Genomic DNA, 21,324 nt, shown 5'->3' on the forward strand with positions numbered 1-21,324 from the left:
GATCGACTTGTTAATACGCACCAGTTTGTCTTGCCTTTTACATCATATCGGATAATACCGGAAGTGCGTTGTTTCCTTGTTTGTATTTTAACTTGACCCAACTTCTCATTCTGTCTCGATCTGTGCAAAGTTTTAAGCCATATCGAATAAATTACTAGAAAATAAATATTAATATAAAAAGTATGTAATTTAGTTTTTTAATTTGTCCTTGATGACCCGCATGGTTCTATGAAGACACTGAAGCACAATGTCATCTCAAGGTGAACGACGAAACCCAAAAAAGGGAATAGATTGTATTAGATATAGAAACTGTCCTAATCATCAAACAGGAATTCATGATTCCTTTGCGGTAAGAATAGGCACGACGCTGCTACGTAACTGTACAGGTTTATTAGTCCTATCATCAGTCCTGATGAGTTGTAAAAATACTGTACATATTTCTATTTAAGGTCTATGAGTAAATTTATTAATAATCGTACCACATATCCACAGATTCGGTAGAATCTGGCGCCTAGTTCCGTTCAAAAATTCCGTTGTAAACGGAGCGCCAGACTACCGACTGTGTTTACTGTTTTTGTTAATTTACTGAATATCGGTAAGGCCATTTCTACTAGAAAAGGTCAAGTTTGTTTATGAGTTATCAAGCTTAGAGTCCAGAAACAATTTACTAATAATCAAAATCACGCGTCACGACTATTTTAATTCAGAAAGCTACACCTCTGTGAATAATTTAATCGTTTGAACTTAAGATACCACTGGTTTTAATTCGAAAACCAGTTTAATCCATAAAATGATCTTATTATAGAAATATCTATACATACATATAAAAGTTGATTACGCGTAGGTAGGCTCCGGTCGAGGTCACAACGGTGATGGATATAATAAAATATTGTAGAAAGAGATAAAACAGTTGCAAAAACTTGATTCAGTCTTAAAACTGGATTTGAAAAAAGAAAACAAAGTCATTAGAAGACTTAGGCTTATGTACCTGCGTAGAAAGAAACGAAGCGAACGAAAAGCGTTCTTCTTCCTATTCGTACACTCTTGACAGAGTGGTCGTGGTCATGCATCAGTCGGATCCTGCGATACCGATGCTCTCGCGATGAGACGCCATGTGGCACGATGTTTCGCAGAGTGAGAGCAAACATTTATATTGGAGTGAGTCACAGATTTTATGAGGTCGGTCCATCGTGTTGGAGATCGTCCGCGAGATCTTTTGCCCTCGACTTTCCCTTGCACCACCAACCGCTCAATGGAGTCCTCATTACGAGTGATGTGCCCGAAGAACTTGAGGATTCGTAATTGGACTGTTGACTTGGTTGACTTAATTGGATTGGACTGTTGAAAAGCGTTACTACGATACAATAAGGCCAGGGCCTGGTAAAACTAGAAAGGCCTTCGGGCCACCGGTAATCCTTCCTTCCTATAAATAAAAGGCTTCAGAAAGCCCAACCTAGTTTATGTATTGTAGCATCTAATTCAATTTACAATTGGCCAAATTATATTGATAGCAAATCTACGTCGTGTATGGTTTTGGCGCCACATTACACATGGGCCACAAGGCATCCGACGGACCAGATGGGTTCATTTGGGTCGTTAGCCGAACACGTCACCGGCCTTCATCAGACGGTGCGTCACCACGCCCATGTAATCAGTCGTCCTGTATGGCACGCTTAAATATGATCGGGCACATTTAATCACAGTTTTTTACGTGTATATTTTGTGACACTATGACATTTGGTCTGATATCTAATGTGGGTAACATTGGATATCGAAACGAATGCGTGCCTTTCAAATTCAATATTTGTTATAACTAATATTCGTGGGAAGCCTCAATGCCTAGATTCACTTTAGAAATTTTCTTTTAATAACACTAAAGCTCGCTTATAACTAGCTACACAAAAAAAGAAAAGAAGATCGGTTGACAAACAATGGAAAAATGGTACTAAAGTGCTTCGTATTTAACTATACTTTTTTAAGTAGATGGGTGAACGTGCTCTCCGCCCACTTTTTTATTTATTGCATGGACGGGTGGACGAGCTCACAGCCCACCTGGTGTTAAGTGGTTACCGGAGCCCATAGACATCTACAACGTAAATGCTGCCATGAAGTCGTCGCGTCCTAAAGGATAAGAAGACATTCGGTGCATTCGTATCTTGCGATACATCGGTGTTCCAATCCCGCTGGCGGGTGGGTACCAATTATTTTAATGCAATACGTACTTAGCAAATGTTCACGATTGACTTCCACGGTGAAGGAATAACATCGTGTAATCTATATATATAAAAATGAATTGCTGTTCGTTAGTCTTGCTAAAACTCGAGAACGGCTGGACCGATTTTTCTAATTTTTGTCTTGAATTGGAAGTCCAGAGAAGGTTTCATAGGTAGATATATATGAAAATGCTTGGAATTAAATAAAAGTGCTCCAAAAAGCAAGTGCACTTGATGTAAAGTGATTGCTGGAGCCCAGAGATTTTATAGTGAGGTCGAAGTCTCCATTTTATCCCAAGATCTGCTTCGTAATAACTACATCCTATTGTGACTATGAAATAGGATGAAACGAAATTAGTTATGTACTGAATGTATGAATAATGTGTTTACATATTTGTTAGTTGGCATCGCGAATAAATTAAAGTAAAATCTATCCTGTCTACGATTATCCTGCATTTTGAGATTTTACTTAAACCTTGAAAAATAGGTCAGAATAACGGTAATTTTAATGAACGAAAGACGTGATAATAAATTCATAGCAAAAGGCTAAAGGCTGTAGTTTGACGTAACTATTTTAATAACCTTCAAATTAAGACCAATAGTGATACATGCACAATATCATGATATTCGAATTTTTACTCTAGATTTATAAAGGTAAGGTATATGAACCCATCAATCTGATTTGAGTCTGAACATAAATGAACAAGATAAAAATAAAAAATGAATAATTTGGGGGTTTAAAAAAATCCAATATTGATCTATATACGAGAAAAAAAAACAAGCAGTATGTCAGCAATATACATAAAAAATATGACTGATCGCAGTCAAGGTTTCCTCCGGCAGTTCCGACAAGCTAGTGAAGAAATAAATTGGTAAATTTCTAATTAAAGGATATGAGGACAAATTTCAAAGTCGAGTAGATCAAACTTCAAAATACATCACATTACATAAAATATTATGACGTTGGAAAACCAATAAACGTTATCACAAAGTATAAGCAGATCTTTATAGACGTAATGTTTCTGCGTCACATGCGTATGTACGAATGTCTTATAGTAATCGGTATATCTTATAGTATTTGCGCAAACTGTATTCTGCGTTAAACAGTTTTGAAGACGTCTTGAAATTTCAAAGTAAAATTCCACCAAATATTGGGGTTATCGTCCATAGGTTTTAAAAAGAATAAATCGTTTTGTTTCCACTCTTTTATTTAAATTTTGCCCTTTTGAAGGTGTTCAAAATGTGCCATTGAAATGCTGTTGTGGTTAAATTATATTCCTTTTCATGGCCGTAGATGGGCAGCCGAGCTCATGGTCCACCTGATGATACCTGTTATGGGGAGCTCATACTCATCATGTCGTTGTTGTCGCCCCTCACTTTGAAACATGGGTTAAAGTCTGATTGGCACTAGGATAACGGCTATCTTTCAAACCAAAGCTCAAAGCATTAATTTATAATATTGCTTAATTAAATTGCGGCTCATTTACCTATTAAGTTGGAATACATTTTTGCAACACGGCGGAGATAAAGTATGCGGAGATAGCAATCTGGAACCCACAACATATCCTTCCAGTATCATTAATTTGGGTACCGTTGAAAAAATTCAATTAATTCCATTGTGCGAATGTTGTCTTACTTTTCTGTGAGTACATAGAGAGAGAGGACAGAGTGAGACTTATCAATCTTATCTTAAGAAGTTAAGGATTCACCGTGCGCCTACTGGGTACATTGTGTTGCTCTGAGAGGAACTTGGAATTATAGGAATTTGGACTTGTGACCTTGGTGTAGGTTTAAGAGGTCCGTGTCAATGACCATTACGTACATTCTCCATTATCTGCATTCTTCTGCCAACCTAACCAAATTCGATAGGAACCTACTAGTGCGGAGTAGTGCGGTTTTAGTTCTCGACAAGAATAAAAAGTTAAACACATATGTAATATGAAAGTAAAAAAATCTATTATTTTTTTTGGAAAGAATTACAGCTATTTTCCTTGTTGTTCCAAAACTTTATTGTGTTTCTGTTTCTCTTAAATATATTTTAGTTTAATATAAACATACAAAAAAACTCCGTAATGAGGGCAGTGAAATTATAATGAACATGATTACGTGTTCTGTAAGCTTTAAAGCAAACATAGATTACGCTACTGGCTTATGTAACGCTAGTATGAGAAGGACAAAACAAGTGCACGTGCTGTTGAACGAACGAGGTTAATAAACCGACTTGTATTTACGAATCCCCTTGAATTTTCTGGAGGATGTTTTAGAATAACAATTTTTAGATATTTTTTCACAATGAGATTACGCACCTTTTTTGTCAATATGAAACTTGGATGTACAGTTGAAACAAAAAGTAAAAACTTTTTTGTTTTAAATATTATACTTGCTTTCTTGTTTATTATTAGTTTACTAAATGTAGTTGTTTAGCAGGCAATTACCTGCAATGGCAGTCTCATGTTAAGGGTGTCTGCAGATTTTTAATAATGATCCTTTACAATGGAAAACAAAATTGTTTAAATCTTCTGCATTGAGGTTGGCCATGGCATGTGAATAAATTTGTAATGCAGACATCCAATAAACATAAGAGAAATATAATTAAAAATATTTAGTTGAAAAATAAAACGAATATAGTTTTGAAGTAAATATTTCCTTAAAATATGTTCACACTGTAAGGAAACTAACTGTTCGCAGTAATAAACGACAAATAGTAATTATGAGATATCACTGAGAGTCATGTGGCATTACTAGATTCCCTTAGTTTTATCACTAGCTGCACTGATAGACATTTGTCATTAACAAATTTATTGGTGATGGTTTTACGAATTTTACCAATTTACATGTAACCAATATTGTTAATGTATCTTTACCTAAAACACTGTTTGTACTTTTATGTACTTTTGAAAAACAGCCATCAGTTTATCTCAAGTGATGCGCTTATTAACAAACAGACTTTTTAAGCATGCACAAATACCTTTGTTAGATGTTTGCACGTTTCTTTAAATTGAAATAAATATTTAATTTTAATAATATCAAAAATTTTGTTGCACCTGCATTAAGTTCGAGATTGTAAACAGTTTGCATCGTAACGTAATGGTAATATGAGTATTCGAATACATTTACGAACCATCGCTTGTGCACTACGCGTGTACGTGTTCTATGGAAAAAAATCTAGATAAATATTAATAGGCAACGTCTCGATAAATTTAAAAAAGTTTCGACACTTTTGTATAATGTAACTTGTGACGTGAGTGGTAGCCTTGCCGAGATGCGCCCTATTTCGTAACCTTTGTTTCACAAAGCCGTGGAACAATGAAAGTCACTATGCCAACGACTTTGCTTCGACCTCATTATCAATTAAAATAAATAAAATATTTATAATTTAAGACATGCTCATTCTTTATATTTTCGAATGGAAATTTACCATTACAATGATAAGAGTTTTAAAAGCACTATGTTAAAATATTGTAATCTAAGGTTCGTTGAAAGAACGTGCATTACTTATATAAGAATACATTATTAAAATCACGTATTGTGTTAGATAGTATTTAGATAACATTTTCATGTTCATAGTATTTGTATTGGAGAAGAGGCATTCATACAGCTACTGTAATTAAAAAAATTAAAAAGTAGCTGAAAGTAATTTTAAATGAAAGTCATGCATATTTTTAGTCTGGTTTATTGATAAAGTAATTGGGTTAAGATCCAGCGTTTATTTTAAGCTAATAAGTCTATTTCTACGTCGCTTTACCGTGATTGTGGTCGTAATGTTTTCAGTGACCATTTTTAGAACCGGACGCCACTCCTGGCTTCCGAATGCGCGTCTGATAGTTACGTGCAGAGAGCAATCCATGGTAGCGTTGACTTGGTCAGTCCAAATTCTGACCTTTTTTTTTTCCGGCCTGGGTGCCGAACCTCCTACGAGGTCCCCGCGCCTAGGGCGCGCGCGGTGTTTGTGGGACTTGACCATCTGCAAGGCGTTGGAAGCAGACCGCGGGCCCAAGGAATTTTAAGGCCCTACCCACTAAACGACTCCCCTGCACTCTTACACCCGACGTCCGATCTCCGTCCGGGGTCAAAACCCGGTCAGAGTAGCGGGGTTCCCGCAGTCAACACTACAACCAGACACGTGGCGCCACCCCGAGGACGCCTGACCGACGGGTCGTCGAGGCGATGGTCGACGACCAACGACGTCGGTCTCCGCGGTACGGCGGCCCTACCAGGCCACCCGGGCGATGCCGCTGGTGTTCCGAGATACCCCGCTGAGCTAGAACCAGCCTGCCGGGTCGGAACGCGATACACCGCCGACTGGGTTGCTCTTCCACAGTATGTTCGGCGACGACAGCGACGACGAAAATGCGGACCGCATCGCATTCCGCAGCCGTCGACGCGTCGTCCCATCCTCCTGGTGCGTCCAAATTCTAACCTGCCGTAAGGTCTGACACCCTCTTCTCTACCCTGTACCATCAGGCGCTAGATAGAAAAATGCCCAGTGACACAATATGCACTCGTTATTGCGAAATTCAGTCCACGATATCCCGAATATTTTTCTCGAGCACCACATTTCTAGCGCTTATCGCTATCTTGCAGGGTCCGGGTTTTTGCAGCGTATAAATACAGGGGTCACCAAATATCTAACCAAACTAATAAGTGCGGGTTGATAAATCAAATGAACCATTATGTTTGGCGTCAATTCATTTGTTCGATGTATTTATTAACATAATATATTGTACGTACTTAATCTTTGTTTGCGGACGGCGCCGACGCGTCAGATCTACAAACAAAATATTTCGAAAATCGGTTCGAAACAATTGGCACGTATTTGATAAGTTAGCCGAGCAGGATATTTCTACAAGGACAGAAGGATCGACTTCCCCCTTCCGTTATGTATCCTGAATTTTGATTTGCTTGTCATGTACACATTAAGTATTCAAGTTTAGGTATCAACCATTAATACTAACGTAATTGAAGACTATAAGCACTTAATGTATGTTTGTATGTATGTAAGCTATGACACAGATACTGAAATTATTTCTTGAATCATGTTTTCTGAAAGGCGCGCACGGCAAATCATGATGTCATCGGATTAAATCTAATCTTAAGGATCAAACGGCACTATTAATTTAAAAACTTAAAGGTATCTAGTGCCTATTGCCTGGCATCTTTTCTACTGGTGGTAGGACTTCTTGTGAGTCCGCGCGGGTAGGTACCACCACCCTGCCTATTTCTGCCCTGAAGCAGTAATGCGTTTCGGTTTGAAAGGTGGGGTAGCCGTGGTAACTATACTGAGATCTTAGAACTTATATCTCAAGATGGGTGACGCATTTACGTTGTAGATGTTTATGGGCTCCAGTAACCACTTTACACCAGGTGGGCTGTGAGCTCGTCCAACCACCTAAGCAATAAATAAAAAAAAAATCGAAACAAAAACCTAAAAAAATACACTTAAATTTTCACTTGAGCGTAACGGGGTTTCACTAGTAACTAATATAAATAAAAACGAAAGTAGTGACTACGCGGAAACATAAAATTTTCATTCTTATAATTCAATAACAAAAATAATTCCAATTATAGTATCTCGAGCATACATACATACTTATGTTTTTAAATCGTAATAATATGCTACGCTTAACAATTGTTTCACCAAAACTTTTGCCATCAATATGAGTCATAGCTTCCGTTTCACATTTTTTAGAGTTACTATTTACACATTAATTACTCATCGAACATAATTGGTCATCACTTAATAGTCTTCTGGGAAGCATCAAATGGTATATTCATAACATAAATGGTCAAAATTATGACGATAATTGTAAAATAAACCTTTCTTTGTAGTAAGCGCAAAATTTGCTTTGAGTGCAATTCGTGGTGCACTTATTCGAATGAAAGGTTTTGTCAAAAGTCTCTTTTGTACATGAAGTAGTTCTTTATAGTATGTATATTTATGACATCACATGCAAACATCAGCAATTTTGGTGAAGATTTCGAATTTAATAATATACTCTTAAATTGCGTGATGCACAGCCATTTTCTGAAACTTCAAAAGCGTCGTTTGAAATATGTGCATGCATTAAACTATTATTTGACATTGAGATTATCTTCGATTACTCTAATTTTCCACACACAGAAGCGAATCTGTTGTTTCCCAGTGAATGAACTTACGTACTTCGAATTTGAATGGAAAACGTTCTCGTATTTACCAGCCAGAAACATCCTTTCATAGGCACCTTGGCCCTGTTTAATGACCGGAGTTCGTTTATCCTCGAATCACCGTTCAGTCTTCCGGTTCGGTCTACACTGGACTCACTAGTTTGTATTCGCGATCACAGGTTTCCGCTTGCCGATATTATTAACATTTGACCCCGAAATGTACGGACTCAAACGAATGTTTCGATTACATTACATTGTACATGTTTGTGTTTACGCTCAATAATTCGATTAACTATATTAAGTGATACTTGAGGTCATATTTAAAAAGATTTTAGCAGCAAAGTAGGTTGGGGGCGATAATCATATGCTTGTAACAAGAAAGTGAATTTTATCTTATAAGAAGAATCTAAATAAAGAGTTGTCATGAAATTGTAATTTTTTCTCTCAATCCCCTTAAATTAAAACGGATGACTCCAAGGGAAATTATGAACATATCCGATGGTAGTTTCATTAATGCTCGAAGTTCGTACCGAATTATAATCTAGTGAATTATTTGCTGTGTATTTGTTCTTTATTATATATACTCTATTGAATTGTCATTTGTTTATCAAGCACATTTAAAAAGTGTGTCAGTTGAAACATTTCTGTTGATATTTCTATTCATAAATTGGTATAAACGAGATTAAATTTGTCTGCGCGTAGGTAGTCCAAGCTAATATGTAGAGAATGGTTGAACATCTCCTCTAGCTTGCAGCTAGTAAGTCATGACCGGAGTCGTTAACCACAACGAGTAGGATTCACCCGTCTTAAGACTTAAGATGGATATTTCTATTCTCTTAGAATACGGCTGTCTTACTTATCGACTGCATATTTATTTCCACATCTGGGTAGAATAAGACAGAACGGTGGCATCAACCTATTGTATTCTTACATGATCGACCGGCAAGACTCAAGTAAAAAATTAGCATGTTAGTAACGCTATAAAATAATGGGAGTATACTCGTACTACTTCTGTTATTTAGTAAGATAACTTCTACTAAGATAGTAATTAAGACTATAATATTTCGAAACTATTATATATATTGATGAATGATATAAATATTGTATATAAACCAAGTAAATTTTTGTCTTTCCTATTTCATGTTATGAAATAACAAACTCTCAAACGTATTTTTGAAGCTGTACGTAATTCCAGTTGCAAGTATGAATCACTTGTATGCGGATAAATAAAATGAATACATTTCAGTGTAACTATTGCGAAGTTTGTGAGGCTAGAGGCAGCTGTGACAACAATACACGCCAGTAGATCTTGCAGAATTAAACACGCTGTGCGTCACCGGCCAATTTCGAAGCAATGTTTAAAAACAAAGAGTTTATAGGATTTCTTGGTTATTTTTTTTTTAGAGTTCACGGCCTTCGGTATGTTAAGTATTTACCTCTCTCTCTTCCCAGCTATTTATCCCACATGGTGGTAGGGGTCAGCTTTCCTCACTTTACTCCTCCACTTCACTCTGTCTTCGACATCCTCGTCAGCGACATTTCATTCCCTTTTGTCCTTCAGCACTACATCCTTCCGTAACTATTTACCGAAACCCATAAATATCAATGTTAATGTCGCTGAAGTAGCTTGCGACATAAGATTGTCATTTCAAGTGTATAACGGTTGCGCCATCCTTCAAAGCAAAACCTATAACTGCTTTGTGACAGAAATAGACAGGATCGTGCTATATACCTGTGCGGGCATATTCGCCCTTCCGCCAGTAATCATGCAAAGTTTCACGCAGGCTTTGATTTTAATAGCATAATAATGGCGGTTCATCGTGAAGTCGTTCGCAAGCACATGTAGATTATTAAACGTTACAAGGTCGAAGAATACAACAAAAACATTTATTTTAAAAATTCTAAATTTAATCTTTATCGTATTCTTTATGTTACGCCAGCGTTGTAATATATTTTTTACAATTTTAGTTCTTTACGTCTCGTTAACTTTTGATAGAACTAAAATCTAGAAACCTCCGAAACTCTTTTAACGTTCTGTATATCATCAGCCTATAGCAGTCCACTGCTGGACATAGGGCTCTCCAATTGCTCGCCACTGAGCATGATTCTTGGCTTCTGTCATTTAGCTCCCGTCAGTCCTCTGCCCAGATCATCACTAGACCGTATCTGAGGGCGTCCGGAACTGCGTTTTCCAATTTGCGGTCTCCACTCAAGAACGCGTTTACCCCAACGGCTATCAGTTGTCCGGCAAATATGGCCAGCCCATTGCCACTTCAGCTTATTAATTCGCTGTGCTATAACTTTGATTCTCTGTTGGATCACGTCATTCCGGATTCAACCATTCAGAGAAACTTCAAGCTCGCTGAGCTACTTTAAGCTGGTGGACCAGCCCAACCGTGAGTGTCCATGTTTCCGCTCCGTATATCATGACAGGCAGGACGCACTGATTGAAGACTTTCGTCTTTAGACTCTGTGGAATAAGCGGCGAAAATACTTGACGTGATTTCCCAAACGCTGCCAAGCCCAGCTGTATTCTTCTGCAGGCCTCATTCTTCAAGTTGTTTTTACCCAACTGTAATGTGTGCCCGAGGTAAGCATTATTTTGAACAACTGCGAGAGAACTACCATATACGGCATTTGGATCCGGTTGAACATGTTGGTTAAATATAATTTTAGTTTTATCCAAGTTCATCCGGAGACCGGATGCGCTTAGAAGAGTCAGCTAGGCTGTTCAGCATCTGTTGCAAATCCTGCAACGCTTCGGTCATAACGACGACGTCATCTACAAATCTGTGAAATGTATTCGTCATTTATGTTTATGCCACGTCCTTTCCAGTCCAGCATATTAAGGATGTCCCCCAATACATTTGTAACCAATTTGGGGGATATAGAATTCTCTTGTCTCACTCCTTGATGGAATGTGTCCAGACAGCCGGTTCTGGATTTGGACGGTCACAGCCGCGGCACTGTAAAGACATTTCATCGTTTGAATATATCGCCAGACTACTTGGCAACGCTGCAAGGACTCTAGAACTGACCAGATTGCGATAGAGTCAAAAGCCTTCTCATAGTCCACGAAAGCTAAGCACAGCGGCTGATTATACTCATGGGTCTTTTGTATAATCTGCCTTATTGTGTGTATGTGGTCTATGGTGTTGTATCCTCCACGGAACCCGGCCTGCTCCGGTGGCTGAAATTCGTTGAGACTCCGCGCGAGACTATTTGTGATTACTCTTGAAAACAACTTGTAAATGTGGCTCAAGAGAGATATGGGGCGATAGTTTCTCAACAAGGTTTTGTCATCCTTTTCCCAGTTCTGTATAACTGCACTTGAATTCTTGTGGATTCCTGAGCCACACGTGTAGAGTGCTGATTTGTCGTAATTCGATCATTTTGTAAAGCTTTATAACTAATTTATAGTAGTAAACCTTCCTTCTAGTTTAAGCTATACAGTGCCGATAGTTAATTAAAAAGGTTCCATTTTTTGTCCCAAGAACCCTAAAAATTTATGAACCTTAGCGGAAAAAATGGAAAACGATGTTAAATAATAGTAATAAATTAATCGGAACAAATCACGCAAGGACATCCGGCCCAAATTAGGATAGTGGGTACTAGTGGGTGGGTACTAGAGGCTGACATAAATACATACATATTATGTACATTTATACGTTTAAATATATACACATTTAGAAAATAAACACCCAAACAAAGAGCAAACAAATCTGTTCATGGCACGAATGTTTGCCCGATGTGGGAATCGAACCCACGACCTTCGGCGCAACAGTCAGGGACGTTAACTCTTGCACCACCGTTTCAGTCAAAATTATGTAAATTAAAAATCTTTCTCAAAGCGTTCCTAATTGAGATTTGAAATGTTTTTGCGCCTGCTCCACGCCCTCGCACTCAGAGCTTAGTAAATTATGTCATAATAAGTAAATGAAAATTAACATAAAAACGAATTAGTTAAAATAACGATTGCGATTGCGATTGAACGATAAGAGGCTACGTAACGAAGTAGCCTCTTAAATTAAATAAAAGCAGTGCGGGTTTCGTTGAAAATTAAGAGTAGAAGAGACCTTGACGCGTCTTTGTCTGCAATTTTAGCATTTTCTCATCAAGAACATAAACGTTTTCAAAATACTCTTTAGATTATATAATTGTATAATGTATAGTTCTCCATCTAGACTATTATCTGTACCTATTTCTGTTATTTCGTCATGTAGGGCCATGCCACGCATGAAAAATTGTATTTTAGCATGCTTGGCCTTGTAGGGCCATTTTTCTTCATAGTGTTATTACAAAGCGCCATACAATTCTCATTAAATCCATAAATGAACCGGTCTGAATCTGAGCCTTAATGTGTCAAAAGCAACACTTAATATTTTTTCACAAGAATGTTGTACCTTCTGTGTGTAGTTTAAATTTATCTTTACCAGGCAATACAATTTTCAAATAAAAAAAAAAAACTTCTAGGTGTGTTACGAGATTTATTGTATTTTATTTTCTTCGTATTTTCGACATTACTAAGCAAACTTTAAACTCAATAAGATTTGTCGGTGTCCTGAAATTACAGGAATTTATATTTTGATAAAAAGAATAATTAAAGTGGTAATTGTGCAAGTGTTTTTCATTCATTTTCTTATTTACACGAACATTGACGTGTATGTGATCACGTGTCTCGTTGAATGAATGATTCAAAATACACAATAAAAGTAAAATTTAACATTAAAAATTGTTTTCTGCCTACGTACAGTCTTACAGAGAAACACAGCTGCAAAAAATATCTTAAAAAAAACAACACGGGTCAATCTAGAATAGCTACACTGCCTTTATTGAAGATGAGAAGCATTGGAGATGAACTAACTGGTGGTAGGACCTCTTGTGAGTCCGCGCGGGTAGGTACTACCACCCTGCCTATTTCTGCCGTGAAGCAGTAATGCGTTTCGGTTTGAAGGGTGGGGCAGCCGTTGTAACTATACTTGAGACCTTACAACTTATACCTCAAGGTGGGTGGCGCATTTACGTTGTAGATGTCTATGGGCTCCAGTAACCACTTAACACCAGGTGGACTGTGAGCTCGTCCACCCAACTACGCAATAAAAAAAAAAGGTGCACAATGCGCTGACGAATGACTTTCACGATTAAAGATTACATTATGTAAAAAAAGCCCGATTACTAATAACTTTGCACAATAATTGGTGATAGGTCATTAATAATAGTTGTATGTGTGACATATATATGCAAAATATAAACACATTTTTTTTTATTGCTTAGAGGGGTAGACGAGCTCACAGCCCACCTGGTGTTAAGTGGTTACTGGAGCCCATAGACATCTACAACGGGAATGCACCACCCGCCTTGCGATATAAGTTCTAAGGTCTCAGTATAGCTACAACGGCTGCCCCACTCTTCAAACCGAAACGCATTACTGCTTCACGGCAGAAATAGGCAGGGCGGTGGTACCTACCCGTGCGGACTCACAAGAGGTCCTACCACCGGTAAAAATATACACAATAGTACACGCACTCGAGTGAGAGCAAGCCCAGGGCACGCTCTATTAGCTGCAGTTAAACATATTTGATCTGTATATTACGAAACGCGCACGATTTTGCCTCTAGCGGTTCGTGTAAACATTGGAAAAATACGAGAAACCGTCATTCAATACATATTCAGTGCACAATCAGCTCGTCTTTAGTCATAACCAATGGAGCTGTTCCGAAACGTATGCTACAACATATATATATTCCACAATATAATCTACAAGTAACATAAGGTAGGATAGCGATTACACAATTCAAGTGGGTTATAAGATTTTGGACAGATGCAAGCGTAGAACAATATATAGCGAGATGAGCCATACCGAGATATGTGGACGAGAAAACTAGTCAGTCAGACTTTTAATCGACGGGAGGTGTTGTGAAAAACGGACGTTTGTTAAGTCCAGGGCTCGAAGTTTCTGGTGCTCATTGTATTTATTTCCGAAGACGCGAAATGCTAAGAGAATTACTGCACACAAGAAATGGAAACCTCCATTAGGAGGACATTATAAAATCTCAATTGATCAGATTCGTGCTCCATACATATAAAATAAAAGTTTCAAAATAATTGATATATAAATTAGATTACAAGGAATTTAGTACGAAATAATAAAGTGCAGCGAACGGATTAAATTATATTAGATAATTCATAGATTTCAGTACATAAGGGTAAACATAAATGATCTGGATATTTCTTTATTAACGTAGATCGGCCATTGAACTCACAAATAGACTAATATCTATCATCAAATAAGTTATTAAGTAAAACGTATACATATATGTACACGGTAAGTAAAACGCACTTAAACATCAAGAAGCCATTTAAGAGCAAAAAAAATACTTTTCCCTACTCAGGATCACTTCAGAATATTAGACCAAATAATAAAATTATTGTATTATTAACGGTTCTTGATGATATGTAAATATGCAAGTTAATTAAACGTTTTGAAGTTAGTGTAAATTACGTTAGAAGATTCCTTTAGATAGATAGATAGAAAAGACATTAAAAACATGTTAGTAAAAATTGGAAGATATCATAGTTACTTCTACAAAACTGATCTAAAATACTGTACAGTACAGTACAGTACTCAGTACAGTAGTCACGTTGCATAGAATAAGCTTGGAGCTCATTTAAAATACAGCAAGCGAGTTTCAATGTGCTGCGGTTGGCCTCTAAACATGTAGAAAGCATCTATCAAAGCGCATTAACTCCCGACAATGTCTACGTAAATAGTGAAAACATAGCCTTTAGCAATACCTAGTGCTGCGACCCTGACCTGACCTATGTTTTACTGCACTCGAGATTAATATAAACGTCATTTGTCAAATGCCACAGAATGATTTAAATAATACGTGAACGGAATCAGAAATAATAAAATGCTAGGTATCGTTGCAGAGTTGCCTCAATTTTAATTGAATAAAAGAATAGTGAGATTAATATGAAGGCGCCCACTAAATGCACATTTGTTGGCATTTTACAAAGTTCACAAGCTTAAAGTCGCTCAGCCACCAATGGATAGGGCTATGCTTGGGAATCCGGAATGTGGTGATCCGACAGAGAGCCAAAGTTATCGACGTAGCACAGTGGAGTAGTAAGCTGAAGTGGCAGTGGGCTTGTCATATTCGGTCGGAGAACCGATAACCGTTGGGGTAAACTTGTTCTTGAGTGGGGGCCGCGAATTGGCAAACGTAATGCAGGATGCCCTTACGCTCGGTGGAGTGATGATCTATGCAAGGTGGCTAGCAAATGCTGCATGAGACAAGCTAAGGATCAGGCTCAGTGGCGTGCATTTGGAGAGGCTTATGTCCAACAGTGGACAGCTACCTAGCTATCAGCAAAAATCTAGCAACAATGATTACTTTCAAAATGATGTAATATAATATATAAAACACAAGAATTGTTTCCACCTTTTACAATAAGATACAGATAATTTACCTGATAAAGTATAAATTTAAATAAAACTTTGTTGTCCTTATCCCTTTTTATTGCGTCATTTTATCATTGTCTGATATCAATCATCAATTTCCATTACAAGACAATATTTAGTGGGATGGTGAAGTTACTAAGTAAGGTACCTATACGATTGAGCAGGCTATCATCAAAACTTGTTATGCAGATAAAACAAATATCTCTTTTATTTTCTCACTGTTATTTCTGACCATTATTAATAATAAGTAAAACAATAATAGTCATTAAAGAAATATGAAATCCAACTGTCCAATATCGAACGTATAATTTGTAGTATTCATATATTCTAATAAACGAATATGTTTTTGTTAACAAATTGCATTAAAATTTAATCCCATTTCGTTTTCGGGCTTATAGCCCGCAGCAGACCCTATAGCCTAATTTAATTGCTAAGATGAAATCTGTCGAATCCTTGCTTTTTAAATAGACAACAGAAAAAACAGTAGTTGACTTAGATATTTAAAATCAAGATGGTGAATCTAGCTTTTAATATCCACAATCAAATACGTAATGCTGGTAGACTGTCTAAATTTATTAATTCATCTATGATATTTACTAAAAATATTTACCCATCTACTTAAAACTGACCTAAAAACCTAATTTTTTAATGCATTTTTAATGAGTATATGGGGAATAAATAGGAGATAGGGTTTTACAATTAGAATTCAGGAAAGAATGTATTATTGTCATAGCTCCCTTAGGAAAATAATTATTCATTAAGGTACATATTATATATTATTATTTTTGGAACATTAATAAAAAAATTATCTTCGTTTGTTGAAATGTGTTGTAAAAACTTTTGTAGTTTCGAATTATCTCTCTTCGTGTTACCAATGTGAAATACACAATATTTTAATTGTGTTCTCACCCTGACCGTTAGTTAAATAATATTAAATGTATTATTTAATGTTCCGTTTTGTAATATGTATATCGTAACACCTGTCACACTTGTGACCTACTTATAGGTTATTTGTCCTTGCATAAATGGAACAGTCGAATAAATAAGCATGTCAATATTTATTAACTGTCTATGAATTTCGTCTTCAAAACTTTAAATACTCGTCTATACAGTTTTGTGACTACTGCTGTAAGAACGAGGGCGCCTTTTTTGTTTTCTAGAACTATCGATATTTATTCGTAGAATCGTACTCTACATCTGACTGTGGCCCCGTCAACGACATCGATCACTGTCGTTATTAAAGATTTACCTATGTACATTCAAAGTCATACACCTGCTGAGATATATTTTAAATACAGCACTTTAGTGCCCCTTACATACATTAGAAAAGTTGCATTATAAGAGAAAAAAAATACCGGTCACACATTTTTCGGTAATTTTTTGTTCTAATTGATTTTAATTTACCTACAGTATGAATTTATTTTAAGATAAATGAATTATTATTTTAATGGAGCTAATTGGATCAAGCTGCCTCCATTGAGAATGAGCATTACTTTCGTTGGATTTTATAATGTAGCAAACCCTAGGTGGTTTTAAAAACGTATAGATACCTATTTTAAGCCTAAACTAAAATTATTATAACATATTTACTAACCAAATTCATTTGGCATAATGAATATACAATCTCATAAATTAGAATAAATGACTTACTCGCAATTTGGTCAGTTAACGTTTTTGACCTAATTATTGTACTTCAATTGGTAAATATTATTCGGTTACAGCAGAACTACTAAGTAAATATTCGGATAACAAACTCAATTATCTTACTAGTTCAATAAGAAGGTATAACCGTTCTTAGTATCTGAGAATAACAACAAGAAAGTTATATTCTCATATAATATTATAAAGAGGAAAGATTTGTTTGTTTGTTTGTTTCGAATAGGCTCCGAAACTACTGGACCGATTTGAAAAATTCTTTTTCCATTAGAAGCCGACATTGTCCCTGATGAACATAGGCTACTTTTTTTATTTTATTTTTTGTTTCATGTGTGTTTTAATGTTTCCGAAGCGAAGCGAGGGCGGGTCGCTATATTCTCATAAAATGCTCAAAATTTCTACATTCCTCACTTTACGATGATGATGTTTGATGACAAATTTGAGAAATCTTTTATGGGTAGCACTTTATTTTTATTGGGAACTTATAATGAAACCAACAATTAACTTCTCTTTGGTATCCAATGTTTACGTAATCTCATTTCGAAGAAGGTATAAAAAGAATTACACAACTGCACTACAGTGATTTAATAATGGATTGAACCGATTTCTGTTTCGGCATTTAAGATTGCGTTTTACACGTATTACTTATTACATGATTAATCATCTTGCTCTCCTGTCTCATTTAACGTACCTTAATACTACAAATCAATAACGTTGTCAAGTATACAACAATGACCAAAACAAATGGCGTTTCAAAATAAATTAGAATGTAGACGTCATGCTAGAAGGCAAGTCAGGTCGTGAACGGTGGTACTCGCTCGTTTAGAACCGACATTCAGCTTGGATAATGTGTCTTCCTTCCCATTGCGTCACGCGGTAAGGACAAACTGCTTAAGTCATGGCGTCACGAACTTTCAGGACTACTGCGTGAACGTCATTGTTTTGTAGCCAAATATTTTTTGTTACGTAAGCAATTCATACGTATGTATAGTTCTGAATGTACGTCACATATGCAAGTAATCGTATCTGATATTTTTTATTGATAAAGTTAGGATGCTTCTAGTGCGAGCATCGAAAATTTGTACATTATTAGTATTAATTATTTAAGGAGGCACCAGTAAATAATCTTGCCGTGAATCGTGTGTGCATATTACTGTTAAGGCTGACAAAATGAGGTAAACTTACCATTTACTGGTTGTTTACTTATTTATTGGCTGATTGCCTAATTTATGTAAACCATTTCGGATATTCTCTCTGTTTTTAGGAAGTATTGTTTGAGTACCCTAGTAAGAAATGTTCAGGGTCAATGAACAAAAAACAAAATTATTACACATTGATGGAAAATAAATTGCAAGTATTTGATGCTTAGCTTAAAAGCGGAGTATTTTCGATCATGTCAGCATATTAGAACAAAAATGTTGTCTTGTATTTGTTACAAAAATAGTCTTTTGTTTTTTAAAAATAATTAAGTATTTTGCCGGTTCTTTACGGTGCATTTTATTGTTTTTCAAATCGATTAAAACAATAGTATTAATTAAAGGGATTTGCGTAAAACATATTTCATTCATATATCCAACAACAACAGATTCAATAACTTCGATTTATCATCAACTATTGATCGAATATATAATATTGAACTTCATTAACTTAACATACACGACTCGTTCTCTAGATTGCTGATCAACTAATGCATTTTATGTAGCGTGGAAAATGTAAGCATTAGGAAAACTGAGAAGCGCGGGTGGGTGCGCGGGTTGCGGTTAAGCCTACGTCACAAGAAAGTCGAGGTCTCTATAAAAGCGGTCGCCGTCCCTCCCATTGATATCACTCGCAAGCCAGCAGTTGTTAACGTTCGCTCGTTTGCTCGTTACTACGCGCTCTACTCGCTCAATTGTTAATATCATTCGTGATCGCACCTTGTTCGCGCGCACTCGTACGATATGACCGTCACTAGCAAGATGAACAGTGTTTCCCGTCAATCAATGCTGAGCCGTCTCGGCCCCGGCGGATTACTCTACGCAGCAAATAAAATTTTAGCGGTACGTCATAGAAACGTGATAGTGTGAAAATATTGTGAAAGTGAAACTCTCTCCCGCAATTTTTGTGTTCGATACAGTGTTTTAATGTGTTACCTTTCATTGTCCTCAGGTTGCTGTGCCTTCTAAAGAGGAAGACCGCTGGCATACCAAAGATGGTACCCTATTCAAGCGTTGGCGTCGCACCACGCCGCCCGTGGAACCCGTTCCCACGCCAACTCCTACGGCACCTCCTGCACAGCCTTCGGAACTGTTGAAGTTCTTAGCTATTGTAAGTTGATATCACATTATCTTACGATAGTTTTTTTATAAAGCCCTTTGTTCTTAAAGTTTTTTGTAGACGTTTTATAAAATTCACATTAAAAACGATTTCATGTCTCAGAGTATCTTTGAGGTCCGGTTACTAAGTAACACTAAGCGCATCGAGAGCTCGTCGAGAGATTCAGTTATTAATACAATAAAAGTATCAAGAAGGGAACAGAATACAAAAATGCATTAATGAGGTGTTTACATTACTTTAATATTATTATTTTTTTGTTACAGAACGCTTTGGAACTATCGGCGCCAGCTTCAGATGCGTTACTGAAATCTCGTTCGTCAGAGTGGTTCCAGCTAGCAGGCCATCCTGGATCATTAGCTCCCGCTGGACCCGGTACAGTGTGGAAACGTCGTGCTGCGGGCGACCACCCCGGCCACAACCCTGAACGAGATGCTTACGAAGCCCTTGCAGCTTGTCCTCATATGCGTGGCGTTATTCCTCGCTACTATCGTGAATTGGAATACGACGGTGAACGTTTCATTGAACTTCAAGATCTTCTTCACGGCTTTCGCAATCCTCATGTCATGGACATTAAAATGGGAACCCGGACATTCCTAGAAGATGAAGTCAGCAATGCCCATGCACGTGCCGATCTTTATGAGAAGATGGTCCGTCTAGACCCTAACGCACCCACGGAGTCTGAACATGCCGCCCGAGCTGTCACTAAGCTCCGCTATATGCAGTTTCGTGAACAACGTTCATCTTCTGCCGAGCAAGGTTTTCGTATTGAAGCAGTCAAGTTACCCGGCGAACCTGCCTTGACCGACCTACAGAAAATTCGCGAACCCCACCAATTGGCCGCTACAGTGGCACGTTTCCTTGGGAATGATGAACGAGCACGAAGGGAGATTGCCTCGCGTCTTAGAGAGATCAGAGATCATTTTGAACGTTCGGATTTCTTTAAAAGCCACGAAATTGTTGGCAGCAGCATCTTCATCATTTACGATGATGAACGAGTTGGAGCTTGGCTCATAGATTTCGCAAAAACAAGGAAAATCCCGACAGGCTCGCAAGTCAATCATCGTGCACCGTGGCAACAAGGCAATCATGAGGAAGGCTTCTTGTTTGGGTTAGATAGATTGATACAAACTATAGAAACGGCAAAACTGTCTCCTCAAGGCGATGAAGTTGTGGAAGAACCAGATGTATCACGTTGAACAATAAAGGCGAGAAGACCCTGGTCTCGCCCCACGGTCGTTGTCACCGTCCACTGGCTGTCACGCCCTGTACCGTTCTTGGTGCGTCCGAGAAAACGCTTGGAGTTGTACTTCTTGTAAATGTGCATAATAAAGAGAAAAGCGATAAAACGCCTAATGTTTGATCTAGTCTTTAATTTTATATTATTTTAGTAAGAGAATAAATTGTATCCTGATTTTTACGTACTTGTTTTATTGTTCGAGTCCAAAAAATGAAATATTTCTAATTAAGTGAAATTAACCGACCCAGTCAGTCAGTACCTATGCTTTAAATATGCTTGTGTATATTTAAAGC

General features: G+C 37.2%; 1 protein-coding gene across 5 annotated transcripts in view; it reads left to right on the forward strand.

Moving 5' to 3' along the window:
- The window catches only part of LOC105842530 (inositol-trisphosphate 3-kinase homolog), a 98,486-nt gene extending 77,275 nt beyond the window's left edge, over positions 1–21,211 (forward strand). For 4 of the 5 annotated variants that reach the window (XM_038013488.2, XM_038013489.2, XM_038013492.2 and 1 more), the window contains 2 exons: positions 19,627–19,785; positions 20,058–21,211. In XM_038013488.2, the coding sequence (XP_037869416.1) occupies positions 19,627–19,785; positions 20,058–20,990 (1,092 nt within the window). In that variant the 3' untranslated portion in view covers positions 20,991–21,211. Of the gene's footprint in view, positions 1–17,786; positions 19,518–19,626; positions 19,786–20,057 lie in introns of those variants that run through there. The other variant, XM_038013491.2, reaches the window with a different exon arrangement.
- The last annotated feature ends 113 nt before the right edge of the window (positions 21,212–21,324 follow it).

The sequence above is a fragment of the Bombyx mori genome, chromosome 10, assembly GCF_030269925.1.
Source record: "Bombyx mori chromosome 10, ASM3026992v2".
Classification (NCBI taxonomy): domain Eukaryota; kingdom Metazoa; phylum Arthropoda; class Insecta; order Lepidoptera; family Bombycidae; genus Bombyx; species Bombyx mori.